The sequence below is a fragment of the Chinchilla lanigera genome, unplaced genomic scaffold, assembly GCF_000276665.1.
Source record: "Chinchilla lanigera isolate Chin_1 unplaced genomic scaffold, ChiLan1.0 scaffold00041, whole genome shotgun sequence".
NCBI lineage: Eukaryota > Metazoa > Chordata > Mammalia > Rodentia > Chinchillidae > Chinchilla > Chinchilla lanigera.
In genome coordinates this window covers 1,786,369-1,802,042 of record NW_004955442.1, presented here as the reverse complement: position 1 = coordinate 1,802,042, position 15,674 = coordinate 1,786,369, and the positions used below count along the sequence as shown (strand labels likewise).

Genomic DNA, 15,674 nt, shown 5'->3' with positions numbered 1-15,674 from the left:
GTGAGGGGGAGAATTCGGAGGGAGATTCATGGCAAATGTGTCTTTTACTGTCATTTTAAAAAATGTAAATGTCTACCACAGTTTTCCATCACACCTCATAAAGAAAGGCACAAACATGTTTACAGAGGGCGGTGACTATGTGTATCTGTACTTGTCTCCATCCAAGAGCTGCCCCTTTGCACACCTCTAGGGGGCGCCACCCACAAAGAATACAAAAAGCACTTGTGATGCCTCTCCACACAGCACATAGCTTTCTGGAGGGAACATTCAACTCAGAAAAGTATTATTCACAGCTTCCCTGGCTATGCAGCCGTCCTCCTCACCCCAGGCCACCTCCACGCAGCTGAAAGTGCTGATCAATGTCTCGGCTGTACAGAGCTGGGGGCTGATGCCTCGGAGCCAACTCCTGCTGCCCAGTGAATGTGGCGCTTGTCAACTAGCCCAGGCAGGCGCACAACACGAAACCCTGTTTCTCCTGGAACCAAAGCCCTATGTCCACTCCAGCCCTCGTTCGCACGTCTCTCTTCCCAGCAGACACAAGGCCCGTTCAGTTTTGCAGACCTGGCCTGGCTGCCAAGGCCTGGTGGAGGGACAAGGCCTTGAAAAGTCACTTTATAAAACATCCCTGTCGGCAGAGGCCAAGCCACGAGGCCCAGGCGGCTGACTTTCCATTCACCACACACCCCACCCTAGAATGAGGGGCTCTGTCACAGGGAGCCTTGTTCTCGCCTGCTGGGAGCCCTGGGGAGTCAGAATTCACGAGGACAGCACTGGCAGCAAACCCAGCTTCTGGCATCCTCTTTGCAGGCCGGAGCTTGTGGTCAGCCAAGCTAGCCTGATGCAGGAACTGAAAGGCGCTCATTCACTGTGGGCCGTGTGAGAAAGAGATGCCCAGGCGAAACAAGGGCAGGCTGGCTCCCTGTTACCTGCGGTGCTGAGGCTGACTTGAGGTCAGGAGAGCTGAAGACTTGAAGCTGCCAGAAGCCAGACAGAGGCCCCAAGGAGTGTGACAGAGTGAGAGGTGGGCAGAGGGGTGGAAATCGGTCCCCCATTTCTCTTCCCTTCTCTGCTAACGCACAACTGCAGACAGAGGGCATAGAGACTGTAACACTTCCCTCATTCATGGATTCATCTATTCAGCAACAAATACTGATGGAGCACCTACTATGGGCCAGTGTTATTGCTTTAGCTGCTAGGATACTACAAGGAATGAATCACCTCTACCCTCATGCAGCTTATTCTCAGAATTCTCATACTGTCCCCATATTTAAGAGCTACGCGGCTCAGAGCATCAATTCCCTCTCTGTGCTTTAAACAGGGTTCACACAGGGTTCCTCTAAATGACCATCTGGGAGCCACGGAATTTCCATGGCACCCAAAGAAGGAGCCCGTTTCCATCACTTGCAGCCCATAGAGCAGAGAAGACGAAGACTGGGTTTGAGAAGCTGCAGGGTGCTGGTGAGTCACAGACTCATCTGGAAAGCAGATGGGAGACATGTGGAGTCAGGGAGGCCTTGAGCCAGACAAGCTGTGCTCATTACATCTTCCTACCCGTCTCAGGAGCTGGGAGTGCGAGGCAGCCCAGGCCCCCGGGACAAGGAAGAAGACACTGAACAGCTAAACAGCGCATGCAAGAGTCAAAGAGAAGAAGTGGCCCTTTCTTCTCCTTACCCACTCAGTACACTCTCTGTGCTCAGAGACACTAGGCACTGGGCTGAATGGGGAGAAAAAAGATCAGAAAGTCTCTTTTCCTTCTGTCTCCCTCAGGAGTTGCACAGGCTTTCAAGTCACCTTTCATTTTAACCCTCCTTTCTTTTCTTTTGTCTTTCCTTGAGTTTTTCTTAACTTCTTCCTTCTATAATTTATTTGTGCTCGATTTCTTTGCTACTCACTGGCTGTCTGAGGGACTCCTGAGCTACACTCAGTATGAAGTTCCACGAGGATGTGGCCTTGCGATTTGGGCAAATCTGCATTCTAATCCAGCCCTGCTACTTCCTGGCTGTTCCCCCTGAGCATATGACTTGGCCTCTCAGATACTCCTTCATCTCCTCTGTAAAATGCAGGTAATACAGATGTGTTTTTAAGGAATCAATGGGACCCTGTTTTTTAGAGTGCCTACTACACTGCATGTGGTGATGCACCCTTGTAATCCCAGCACTCTCGGAGGCTGAGGCAGGAGGATTAAAAGTTCCAGCCAAGCCTGAGCTACTCAGTGACTTAGATCTTGTTTCAAAATTTAAAAAGAACAGTAATTTTTAAAAGGGGCTGGAGATGTAGCTCAATGTGAAGGCCCTGGGTTCGATCCCGAACAATGGAAAAAAAAAAAAAAAAAGGTGCCTCCCACGCCCAGGGATACGTGCCCGGAAAGCACACACTAAATGATATACATGAACATGTTACAAATTGTGACCCAAGCCAGAGCCTTGGGAACTTCTCAGGACCGAACTGTGAGGTTTGAAGGCCAATATTGGCTTCCCCGTCCAAAGACCCTTCAGAGTTTGTATCTAGACACAATGGCGCACATGAATTGCCTAAAGTTACCCAATTTCCAACCTTAACCTGGAAAAATTCCTCCAACATATTTGTTGTCCCAACTGGATGGGACAATTTCCTTGCTTGACACCATTTTAGCTGCTAGGAGAATAAGAAATATTAGATATGTGGGGAGGGGGTCATAAGCTTCATGTGACATTCTCTGGCCTATTCAGAGTCCAGACGCCAAATTTAGATGCACTGAGAACCCAAATCGGGCTCCAGAAACTGGGCCGAAGAATTTGCCCATAATAACACATATCAAAACCGAAGAAAGCCTTAGTCAAGTGAAAAAGATGCAAATTACAAAGATCATCTTCAGAGCCCCCTTCTAAAAGTGAACAGAAAGAACAGGAAGCCAGAAGGTGCCAAATCCTCCTCCTTCAGAGCTAGAAAGAGTAACAGGTCAACTTCCAACTTGCAATTTAATTCTATTTTGAAGTTTACTGGAAAGCAGAAAATAAGAAGGAGTTTGAGAAAGGCCAGCATCTGGAACACTGGAGGAAACTGAAAGCCACATGTTCAGCCCAAGAATTCACAAGTCCTAGCAGCTTGGGTCTGATGCATCTTGACAGTCCCTCGGGTCCCCTCTGCATTAGCAAATTGGCAATGTTGTGGGTAATGCTGACCTTGAACCACAGCTATCGCTCTGCTCTTTCTGTTAGGCAGCAAGATGGGGTAGCACACATTTCAGAAAGAATGTCCAATACAATTACAGTTGGTCTTGACGTATTGATATGTAAAGTGTGTGTGTAAGACAGGGTGTTATTGCAAACAACAGACTCCATCCTACCCAGTTCAGGCCCAAAGGAATGTCTAAATAATGTCTGATGACTGTAGGATCTTTGGGACAACCAGTGCCAACCTTAGGGGATCTGCTATAGGAGAAAATCATAAACCAAACTGGCGAACTGTCCCCATCATTACTGGTCCATAGACCATACTGCCAGTGCCAGGCAGAGGACCTCAATCTTGACCATCTTTCATCAAGCACCCCTATGGATGCCCTTCTCACCATAATGGACTCTGGCAATTTATGCACATCACTTGCCTCCTCATGAAATCCAGAAATGCTAAAACAAATGGTACATTAGGGCTACAAGTTCATAGGAAAAATTCCAGGTGAATTAACATCTGGCTCTCCATGGCTGGTTATTACTATCACTGGCAGGTGACTTCATGCATGCTCTATAGTTTGCTGCCAGCATTCTACTAAAGGCCATACCACATGCTCAGCAGTAAAGAGCCAGGGCCCTGGAACCTACTTTCCCAGGCCCAACCCCTGTGGTAGAGCCCTTAGGAGCAGGAAGACCAAGGGCTATCTCCCTCATGTCAGTTGTAGAATGTGAATCCTAACAGCTCCTACGTCAAGGGCAAGATGTTAGACTTACACACTCACTCCAAGCAAGCACTGAGCACAGTATCTGTAATATAAATGTGCACAAAAAATACCAATTGCTATTACTGATGTTAATAATAAAAATTTAAATAATAGCATTCTAACCCTTCTGCAGTGCTAGTTTCTTGACAGAGTGCCATTAAAGCAAAGCACTACCTGTTTAATGCAATTTGTTCCCTGATTAATTAATAAAATTACACCCAAATTGAATTTTATTGTCTCACTTGCTGAGAAATGCTGGCATGATCACCTTGTGCTGCTAAGAACACCCAGCCAACAAAAACCAGTCAGAAAATATTCCTGTCATTTCACCCTGTATACATGAAGTTAAGAACTTTTTTACAGAAGAGTTTTGCTGTAACAATGAGGTTTCATGACACTGAATGGAAAAAAAAACAATAGCTTCAGAACAGCAGATGGAAACATACGTTGGGTTGTCTCTGGATTTGGAGGCTGCTGCTCAAAAGGTGACTTTTCTAGGATGTCTCATCCCTCCAGCTTGGGGACAGAGGGTACAACTGTCATAGCAGAACCCTACTTCTGCTTTATCCTGTGAGGACAGCCAGATGCCTACACGGATTTATAAGGTAGCCAGGGGCTCTAGGAATCATCCAAGAAGCCACAGTGCCTTGAAGTCTCTAATGAGCAATAGGCTCATCTTACTGATCGTAGTGGACATAGTTAAGTCAGCTACTGACTCGCAAAACCCAGGATCAACACAACCTAGTCCTGTACTGGCAAGGGGAGGGAGGCCAAAGGTGAGAAGGATGCTTTCCTTCTGAAGGCAAATTATTTTTAAAAACCCATTCAAAACATTGTGAGGGACAAGAAAGGAAGAATAAGATCTCCCATTGCAACCTGTCCTATTTCTAACACATTGCCCACCATTTTAAAGCACCAGTGGTATATCACTAGTGGTACAAATGAATCAAATCACTTTTATCCATCATTTTAATTATTTAAAACCACTTAATAGGACAGTGGTACATATATCAATGGTGGTTCAAGCCCCCAGCAATGAGCAATGCAAGTTACAGCCTTCTCACGAATATATTAACTGTCAGGCATCCAAAGCCTCTCATACCATCTTGGCTTAAAGGGCATGTATGAGTAGTATGCCCCAAATTTCTCTTCTGGGCCTCAAATGCTTCCACAAACACCCTACACAGCTCCTGCAGTTGAGGTTCCATATGCTGACAAGGTGGAGTTCAGTCTCACGGCCTCCATGCAGCCCAAGTCCAAGGTCATCAAATAGCACCCTAGAGGGTGTGAAGAGGTGCGACAGTCCTGGTGCACACACTCTGCACACACACTTTGCACGCATAGCAAGGATTCCAGACCCCCAGCATTACCCCTACTGGGTCTCCACACTATTCTCCATTCCATAGTTAAAAGTCAAAATAAAATCCATGTAAACAGATTAAACACCATGGCAACCAAATTCCAACCCAACACCAATTACTGGAGGGGGAAAGTCTCACTTCGAGATTAGTATTAGGGGTGGGGTAAAATGGGGGAGAGAAAAAGCCAAAAGCCTCTTAAGAATTTAAGACATCAAAGCTGTCTTCCGACTAGAATGGGAAAGGGAAACTCCCACATTTTGGTTCTCTCCAACAGTCACCCTCTGCCATGTTGGAAAGTGGGTGTGAATGGCATCCTAAGGAAACTTACTGGAGCTTTGCTTTCACAGACAAGGCACACAGGGGTGTATCTACAGCGACAACGTTTAACCACATTTGAGATGTTTCCCCTTGCTCCTAACTTCCTGCCTCTGCTACAGAAACGGGGATTCCCCCTGAGGCCTGCTTGGCTTGTTTGCCTCATCTCCAGGGGAACTCAGAGTAATATTAAGCTTTTCGTTTAATGTTTTGGCCTCTCAGTGTTGTCACCCAAACACTTTCATAAGTTGGCTGGGGTGTGGCTCAGCGGTACAGCGTTTGTCCGGCATACGCAAGGCCCTGGGTTCCATACCAGCATCTCAAAACAAAACATAGCAAAAACCACCTGTATGAATTCAGGTGCAGGCAGGACAGCGCCAGAGCTGAGGGAGCTGTCTTTATAAGTTCCCTGCCTTTCATCCCTCCCCAGCATACTTCATTTGGCACCTACAGGGAACCTTGCCATATGTAATGAGAATAAGAGAAAGAGCATTGCTGCAAAGATACAGGAAATAAATATTAGAAAGACAGCCTGGAGTCCTGGCTATGACCTTGGAGCCAGAGGACCTACATTTGTTTGAAGGCCAGTTCTGCAACCAGCTATTCACCGTGTCCCCTGCTAACCATTCAACACCCAGCACTGCCATGTGACATTACCGTGACATTAAGACTATGTGAGGACTCAAGCATATGAGTCTGTGAACCTGCTAGGATTCTTTACCCCACCTTCCCCGGACAGATCAGACCCACAAAGGAGGAAATCTACTTTATTGGACCCACTGACCCACTGCTGTGCAACACACAGCACCTAGTATCAACCTGGAAACCACTCTCACCTGGGATTACAGTGATCATCATCTCCAGTTTCCAGCCAGGAACACTGAGGCTCAGAGAGGTTGAGTAGGTATTTCTCAAACTGCAAAGCTAAGAACTGGAGGTGCATGCAGCCAGGATTTCTGATTCCAAAACTCCCCTCTGCCCCTTCATCAATGCCCCCATTTCTTGTCCCCTCACTTCAATAACATACATGGAAGGCCTTCCACATGCCAGGCCCTGGCTTAGGAACTGAGAAGACAACAACAGCAAGACAGCTGCAGGTGAGTCCTTATGTGCCTTACAGGTCAGTGGAGAGAGGGTAACTAGGGGCAGACGGAGAGCTGCCAACTAGGATAAGAAGGATGGAGGAAAAGTAGAGGTTTCCATGGGGAGGGGGAAAATATGTGTGGGGAGGGCAGAGATGCTAAATGAATCCTGAGGACCAGGGATCAAAGAGCGAACCACGGGCGTGAGGCGCTAGAGCTCAACAGGGCGTGGCATTTTGGAGGAACTACAGCGAACAAGAGTGACAGTGACAAGAAGCGAACAAGAGTGACAGTGACAAGAAGCGGTGACAAGAGGAGAGTGATGGTGACAGCAGGGCAGGTTTCCTGAGCCAGACACTAAGATATTTTGGACCATTCTTTGCAATTTAGGGTCTCCCTGCCAGAGGTTTACTGGTGTCCTGGTCTGTACCCACTAGATGCTTGTAGCCAAGCACCCATCCTCACCTCTTCTGGGGTACAGAGAATCTTCCACATTATGTGACTTCAGGCCCATGTGGACACCTGTGCCATGATGTACAGACCAGCCTCTCCAATGCCCAGATGGTAGACGGGGCCACCTCTGGTTGTTAGGAGAATTTCTTGGGAAAAATTAAAGTGCTAGATTGCCTAAATATCTGTGCATCCCCAGAACCTGAGATACAGAACTCCAGGAAGCTCCTGAGAAAAGAGGGGACACCATGGAGTCCAGCATCCACATCCCAGTCCCCAGCAGCTCCGAGGGCTTATGCAAAGCCTGGCATACAGGGACAGGTGCTGGCTTCGAGAATGAAAGAAGAGGAGTTGCAGTCCCTGCGGACCTGTCAACTGCCCTTGCCCTCCAACTCCTGCACATGGGAATCCAGGTTCCAAGTCCTGTGGAAAAACACAGCACACTTACAGAGCTCTCGGCGGTTGCACCCACCAGGAAATTCTTCCCCTCCCCCTGGTACACACCTGTGCTGTAGTAGATAAAACACCTCTTAAAACAGGAAGTGAGAACAGTCACGTGTGTTAAGAGCACAGGAAAGGCAGGGAGGTGGAGCCCTTGCTAATAAACAAAGAAATTGAACCTTTGTACAGTGTCCACCTCTGCTACAGAGATAGCGGCTGATGTCACTTCAAAAGAGTAACAGGCAATGTTTGAGTTTCATTTTAGACTTTTCAAAAATCCCAAGACTGCACTTGACAGTTTAAGCAAGACTCTGTGGGTAGCCTATAACTCTGAAGCTGTTTTTCATTCTAGAGAAGGGACAAAGTGAGAGAGAGAAGGGAGACCAAGGAGGGTCCAGAGGTGTGCTTCTCTCATATGCCAAGAGTCGTGTCCAGGAGAAAAGAAAGTATCACTCTGCAAGACTTTCCCAGACTTTCTCTTACTTTATCCTTACCGAGGCCTTGGGTAGTAAATATTGCCCTATTTCACATGTCAGAAAACTGAAGTTTGAAGCTTAGAAAATGTGACCTTTTATCATCCAGCCAATAAGCCTTTTTCCTACCACACTCTCTGGACTCTAGCTACACCAGCCTTCTTGCATCTGACCCTAGGGCATTGATGCAGGTTGTTTCTTGTGCATGGATTACTCTGTCCTTTCTTACCTGGCTAACTCTATTCTGCCCCCACATCTCAGTCTATTCATCTGCCAGAAACCTTCTCTGGACTTTTCCTAGGCCAAACCACCCTGTTCAAACTTATCTTAGTCTCAGAGATCTTTCTACATTCGGACTGGTTGAAGATGCAGTTTAACAAAGCAGCCATGTGAGCTGGCTCACCACCTAGGCATATATGCCAGATATAAGGTGGCCTCAAATTCTTTCACACCCATCACCCATGGACAGGCATGGTCTTAGCCCCTCCTCTTGAAATCAGGCTGGACCTACAGAATGTGGTGGAAGTGATCTGGGAGTTCTAGGCCTGGGTTATAAAATGCCTTTGCAGCTTCTGCAGGAACCCTTAGAATATACACTTTTGGGAGCCTCTCAGGATCCAGATTCCATGCTTCTGAAGCTCAGGCCACATGGGAGAGGCCACATGGGATCAAGTGAGTTTCAAATGGGCTCCTAGACAATCGCCAAGCATAAAGATACCCCTGGCAACCACCCGTGGTCAGACCTTCCAATGACCAGTCCAGCCCTTATGTGACTGAAAACTTCCCAGCCAAGCCCAGGCAGCACATAAAATCTTGAGTGATAATAAGCCACTAATGTTGGGGCTCTTTGTTACACAGCAGCAGACAATCAGCTCTCTGGAGGATCCAGTGTACTGAGCACATGAGCAAGTGTTCAGCTTGGACACACACCTCTGGCAGCAGCTATGACAAGGTGCTTAATAAATGATTAAGTGTAACTCTATGAAGAGTCTGATGTGTGAACTATATAAAGGCAGAGGCTGGATTTGAACTAGGTTATATATAACTCCAAATTCCACTCATTTTCCTTTTACACTACTAACCTAATGCTCCCTGAAAAGTGCAAATACCACTATATTTCGAGCCTATTATATTTGCTATAGGCTTGGAAAGAAAAGTAGAATGCTCCAACTGAGCCTCACAACAAAATGGTAGCTGTCTACGCTGAGGAAAGAACATTGAGTTAAAAAGACAGCTTGCTCAAGCTGGGGTCCATGCCTGTAAAACCAGCACTCTGGGAGCCTGAGGCAGTAGGATTGCAAGTTCAATCCCAGCCTGGACCACTTAGCAATTTAGAGAGACCCTCTATCAAAACAAACAATAGAAAAGAGGTGGAGGATGTAGCTCAGAGCAGAGTCCTGGGTGTGCTCCCCAGTACTGAGGGAAAAAGAAAGACAGTTTGTTCTTGTGTTTTACACCCTCAAGAAATTGTTGATAAATAGTCCATTAGATGAGAGGAATCCACTCATTACTATGAGCTCATTCATCAATAGGGCTCAATCTGTGGGTGAAGTTTACCCAAAGCAATAAAATATTGTCTAAGGGCATACTTTTGTCTTTGTGGGATCAGACCTTTAATTTTAGAAAGTGCTATGTTGGTTAGCCAAGACTGGCAAGATAGCTGAATTTATGTATACATTAGACACAAGTGCCCAAATTATGGCTTATACCCAAACTCTAAGTAATACCAAAGTTATTAGTTAATTCTTTTAACTTTGTAATTTCAAATAATTATAAACTCTGTATATTTAATTTTTAAATTAGCCAAGAAGGTATTGCTAATGTCAATTCTTCAGAAACAGAAATTTACTATGTGTATTAGCAATAATGGCTCAATATGTAAAGAATTTTTCAACTTGCAAAGCAATGAAGAAAACAAACAGTGTTGCACTGTTTTAGTCTTAGAATAATTTCAGGATTAGATAAAATACAGAGAACTGTTTGCATTTTATGGGTGAAGGGGAAAAGAAGCCAAGAGTAGGTATCGGTGAGCTGCCCACATCCCAGCAAAGACCAGACTGCAAACCCAGCACTCCTGCATCTGGAACACTCCAAGAGCACTGGGTCACTCCCCTGTTATAATTAATATGCAACATCTCTTTCTATTTTTCTTTACAAAGTTTAGCATCTTCAAAAAAATGCCCAGTAATTATTCTGATTTTTTTAGCTAACAGTGCACATGTTCCAGTCAATGTATACGCTTGTTATTTGTTGCAACATATTTTTAAAGGGAGCCTAGTGTCCAATAATAACTCAAGGGCTTGGCTCAAAAGCAAATGTCAACCAAACACATCAATTTGCTGTCTGAGTTTGCCTCCACTCAAACAACCGACTCTTTCTTCATGGGCTTAATAAAACACATTTCAGATTTAATGCAAGGGTGTGGGGTGAGTGGGTCTTAACCAGAGGCCCTGGTGTTTGGTCCACACTAAATAGAAGACAGCTACATTTGCACCCTTTCCTCCTTTGAACACACAGACATCCTGTCTGCTCCCACAACTGCTGCTCTGAGGGAGGATTTCCATTTTGCAAGCTTATTATCATAGTCTTTTAGATCAAAAATTAGGACTCCATGGGACATTAAGAATTAGGCATATATTTTGCTTTTAAGAGAATGCACATATGTTTTGTCTCTCATTATTTTTTATGAGAGTGTATTGGTAAATTTTCCGTTGCTATAACAAAATATCCAAGGCCAGGTTACTTTAGGAATAAAAGGGGTTTTTTTAGTCCACAGTTCTAAAGCTTCATGCTTTCTTTATCAGTCTGTTCTTTTATAATAACATACTTACAAGAACTAATCAGCAGCCCCAGAAAAACTACTTTACTCCTTTCCAAGGAAATCAGCCCTAGTGACCCCCACCAACTATGCTCTTCTTCTTAAAGGCCCACTGCCTCCCAATATCATCACATTGAGGAACAAGCTCTGAATAATGAACCTGGGAGTCACATTCAAACCACACACAGACCACAGCAGGGAGCTTGAACTCCAGGGTAGAAGAGCACTGTGAGACTCCTGCAAACTTTCTGCCAATTAAAGCACGACAGGCTGGCTTTTCCCAAGGACACTGCAACTATATCTCCACTCCCAAATGCTGTTCTGCAAGACGAACTTGGCACCTTCCACCCCATCAGAGATGGGGCTGATTTTTCCAGCCCCTCACATAATGAGTGGGCCCTGGGATGGCCTTAAGCAAATATCACAGGAAGGAAGCTGTGCTTACTCTTCAGTGTGGACCTTAAGTTTCTGACAGCTCCTACCTTACAGCCGGTTGGAGACCAGCTGTCACAAAAGCAATGTCACTATTCTGAGTTCATCAGCTGTGAGGTTCTGGAACCCATCGTGCTCCATGGAGAGAGGTGGGGGTGGGTGAGAAGCAAGGCACTGGACACACATACAGAGAGGTCCTGTCAGAAGTGGCTCTACTTCTGGTCCTACGCACTTTAGACAAGCAGTTCTCAATTTGTAATACTTGTAAACCACTAGGCTTTCACATGGTTTATTATACAGTAATAAAGAACTGTGCACATATGCTGTTTTCTAAATCATACTTTGGGGCCTGTTATGGTTAGGATCTAAAATATCTCCCCTAAAAGGCTTGCTTTGTTGAAGGCTTTGGTTACTGATAGGCTTTGGGGAAGCGACTGGATCACAAGGGTGCTAACATCACCAATGGCTTAACCCACTGGCAAGCCCAGAGTTAAATGGGTTCTGAGGAGACGGGGCCCCACTGAAGGGTGTAGATCATGGATCCATGGTCTTGGGGCTTATATGGTGTCTCCAGCCCGCTTCTCTCTCTTTCCCACCTGCTTCCTGCTGACACGAAGTGAGCAGCTTCCATCCACCATGCCCATCTCCCTTACCACACACCTAAAGCAATGGAAGTGGCTGACCATACACTAAAATCTGAAATTATGAGCCAAAATAAGCCTTTCCTCCTTTTAGTTGTGACTCTCAGGCATCTCATCACAGCAACAGAAACCTAACACAGGGCTGCCGTGAACAGCAGCACAGTCTGCGCAATGCAAAGTGGCAGGTGGAGTCTGAACTCCAGCCTGCACTCTGCTCGCCCCATCCACACCAGAAGGACTGCATTTGCTCAGCAGGACACTAGGAGGAGGCCTCTGTTCCGCTCTGAGAAGGCCCCAGACACACAATGATAGAGGCCCAGATCTTGGAGCTTCACTTCTGGTGACTTAGAGTTTGGTGGAAAATGTGATTTCATCCCTGCGACCTCGCTGGGTTTGCCAGCTTTACCTGATCCCTTCTTCCCTTGTGTCCTGCTGCAACCCCCACATTGGGGTTGCTGCTTTTCCCGCCCAGAGGCCTGCTTCTCTCTGCAGGCCTGGCCAGGAAAGCCCAGTAACAGAGGAGCCTGCCCTGAGCCCAAGTCCTGCTTAGCACTGGGCCATTGCTGCACCCGTCAGCTGGGTCTGCTCCGTTACCTCGCAAGGACGGCTGGCAGCTGTGCTCATTTGGAATCCATTATGATGGGTTTTTCTTCCAAGGAACTTCTATGAGGGCTGAATACTAATAAGCCTCTAATATAAAGGATGAACCCAGCCAGCCTAGGGCTGGACAGTGGCTCTGTGAGAATAGTCCTGTGTGCTGTCCTCCCCAACCCTACCTGGGCGATGACTGGTATTTTATGGGGTGACTAAAGATTCGCCAGCCCATGTCAGAACAAAGCTCACAGTATACTCAAGGCCTTTAGCAAAATCCACAGGAACCTGGATGACACTGGCAAAAGTTGCTTCTCTCTCCTGAGAAAGAACTGTAAGTGGGACTGGCCACAGCCTTCACATCTGGGCTTGTCCTAAAGAGTTTTGAGTCTGTCCAACCAGCCCAAGGGACACATGGACATCTTCTTCCTTGTCTTCCTCTGAAAAGTTGATACACATAGCTAGAGCTTCACAGCCAGAAAAGAGCTGTGCTCAACTCCAGATGCTGCCACTTTCCAGCTGTGTGTGACTTTGAGCAAAGAGCTTAACTTCTCTGGGCCTCTGTTTCCTTACCTATTAAAGAGAAGCAATAACATCTTCCAGCAAACCATGAAGGACTGAACAAGACAAGGTCAAGGAGGCTCCAGATGATGGCACTTTAAGTTATTCTACATGGCTTCTGGACAAACCTGTACTAAAAAGGGTCAATAGGCCAGGTGTAGTGGTGCACACTTATAATCCCAGCATGCTGGAAGGCCCAGGCAGGAGCATCCAAAGTTCAAGACCAACCTGGGCAATTTAGCAATTTACCAAGACTCTACCTCAAAGTTTTAAAAATGGCTGGAAATGTAACTTAGTGTTATCATATCTCCATGTTCAATCCCCAGTACTGACAAAAAAGGGGTCAGAAGTTACAGATTTATGCTGAAGCAGAGTAGAAGAAAATAGGCTCTCTTAATGCTATGATTTTATAGGTATTATAATTTAACTTCAGGCTAAATAAAAATTAAGAAGATGTAAAGAAATATATTAAATTACCATTACTGGGAAATGGTTCAGCACATGCTATAGAAACATGGCCACCCTGTATCCCTCACCCACACAGAAGGAATGGACACCTTCACCACCAAGCACACACCAGGTGTTACACAAGTGTTCCTTTCTCCTGCAGCACTGGTCTCCACCCTTGAACTTGACCCACCTCCTTAGAGTTTGGCCAAGGTGCTGAAGTTGTAGGCAATGTCTCTGCAGTCCCGAGGACATTTTCTCTCGCTAGAGTGAGGAAGAACAGTCTGCAGCTTTGCAGGTCATGATTTCCCTTTAAGCACCTCGTAAACAGCAGGGCTGGCCGTCCTCAGTAAAATTTTATTCGGGGCTTGCGAGTCCCAAACCTTCCCCAGCCACATGCTGCCCCATCGCTGCGTGTTTAGCTGCCCACAGACACCTGATGAGATTTAGATGCACAGCAGGGTGGAAGCCAAAGAGCGATGCTCATTAGCGTCATCTATATATATTTAAAGAGTCAAGACACATTTTTCTTGGACTCATCAATTAAGGAGGACACCATGTAGCTCCCCCCACATGCTGGCCGACTCCAGGCAGCTGAGGCTAAATTGGCAGAGCTGGAGTACTCACCTTAGGTCCATGGACAAATAATTCTTGCTTGCTCTTCCAAGTAGCAACATGTTTAACAGTTCCGTTCTCAGGAAGCAAAGTCCACATTTGAATGCAGGGTCCCAGCCCGTGTTTCAGAAAGGCCATTAGTTATTTGTTCACAGAAAACTCATCCAACAGCGGCCCCAAACTTACCCAGATGCCCTTCCTGTCAGCCTGCCGAGCTCACTGCTCCCTCTACGTCAGCTGCTTTTCTTTCCACAGCGCACAGCCCCGGGAGTTGCTGCTTCCATGCCTTCACCCACAGTGATCCACAAGGCCCTTCTTGCCCCTTCTTTACCCACAGGACCTAAACGGGCCCTCAGACGCAGGTCAGACGCCGCTCCCTCCAAGAAGCCTCCTCGGCTATGCTGGGCTACTTCCTACCCCGCTTGGCACATCATACTGCCCCACTGCCTGCCTCCACATCTGTGTGGGCACCTGGCTGTGAGCTCCGTTCCCAACGACCCACGTGGGGCCAGGGACAGCGAGCGCAGGAGCTGCATGAGCGCCACTCATGCACAGGGGAGGCCCCACTGAGCAGGAAGGAAAGGCAAACCCTGCCCTTGTCGCATTTCTGTTCTAGACTGCAGTGTGACTAGAAAACTGTCAAATGTTTACGTTTTTCAAAAAGTTATTATGGTAAAAGACATTGCCATCCCTCTCCTCAAACACCCCCCAGCTTTGAACACACTTACCCCAACTTTATTCTAGAACTGCTTCAAAAGGTGGCAAGAATAAGGGGCTAAGTGTGTTTGAAGTGAAGGGGAGTGTTCTGAGGGGGGTTATCGGCAATGGGCCTTTGACTGTGGTAATTTTTTAAAATATAGACATTCAACATATATTTTGATCACATCTCATAGGAGACAAAGTTTATGTACAAACTACCACTGGAGATAGTGATAAATGTTATGACAACAATAAAACAAGACAATAGCACAGAGCAAGAACTGGCGAACAATAGCCAATGGGCTAAAATTTCAGCCTGCCACCTGCTTTTTTGTAAATAAAGTTTTATGAAAAGCAGCCACATACACTTACTTCCATATTGTTTTTGGCTACCTTTGAGTAACATCAGCAAAGCTGAAGGGCTGCAGCAGAACCCACAGCCTGGATGCCTATGGTAGGTACGACCTGCCCTTCACAGAAAACATTTGCAGATCCCTGGCATCAACAGTGGGAGGACTTTAGGGTGTACATGGTAAGTCACCTCAGAAATGATATTTAAGTGAGTACCAGAATGTTAGGGAGGTGTTACCCAAGCAGATATCTGGGGAAAAGAGTTCCAGATGGAAGAACTGAAGTATAAAGGCCCTGAGGCAGGGTTAGGCTCAGAGTATTCTAAAGGCAAAGAGAAGGCCAATTTGGTTTGGGTATAATTTGGAGGCAAAAGGTATAAAACAAGGCACCACGGTAGGCAGGATACACATGATGGAACCTCACGGGCCATGGGTTTTTTGCTTAAACTGATGAGTAACCGTGAAAGTCAGCTGAAGTGTCTGGT

General features: G+C 46.4%; 1 protein-coding gene across 1 annotated transcript in view; it reads right to left on the bottom strand.

The window, feature by feature from the left end:
- The window catches only part of Xylt1 (xylosyltransferase I), a 255,186-nt gene extending 240,481 nt beyond the window's left edge, over positions 1 to 14,705 (bottom strand). Inside the window, exon 1 of the mRNA XM_013517878.1 lies at positions 14,153 to 14,705. Coding sequence (XP_013373332.1) covers positions 14,153 to 14,278 — 126 coding nt within the window. The 5' untranslated portion in view covers positions 14,279 to 14,705. The remainder of the gene's footprint in view (positions 1 to 14,152) is intronic.
- Between the last annotated feature and the right edge of the window lie 969 nt (positions 14,706 to 15,674).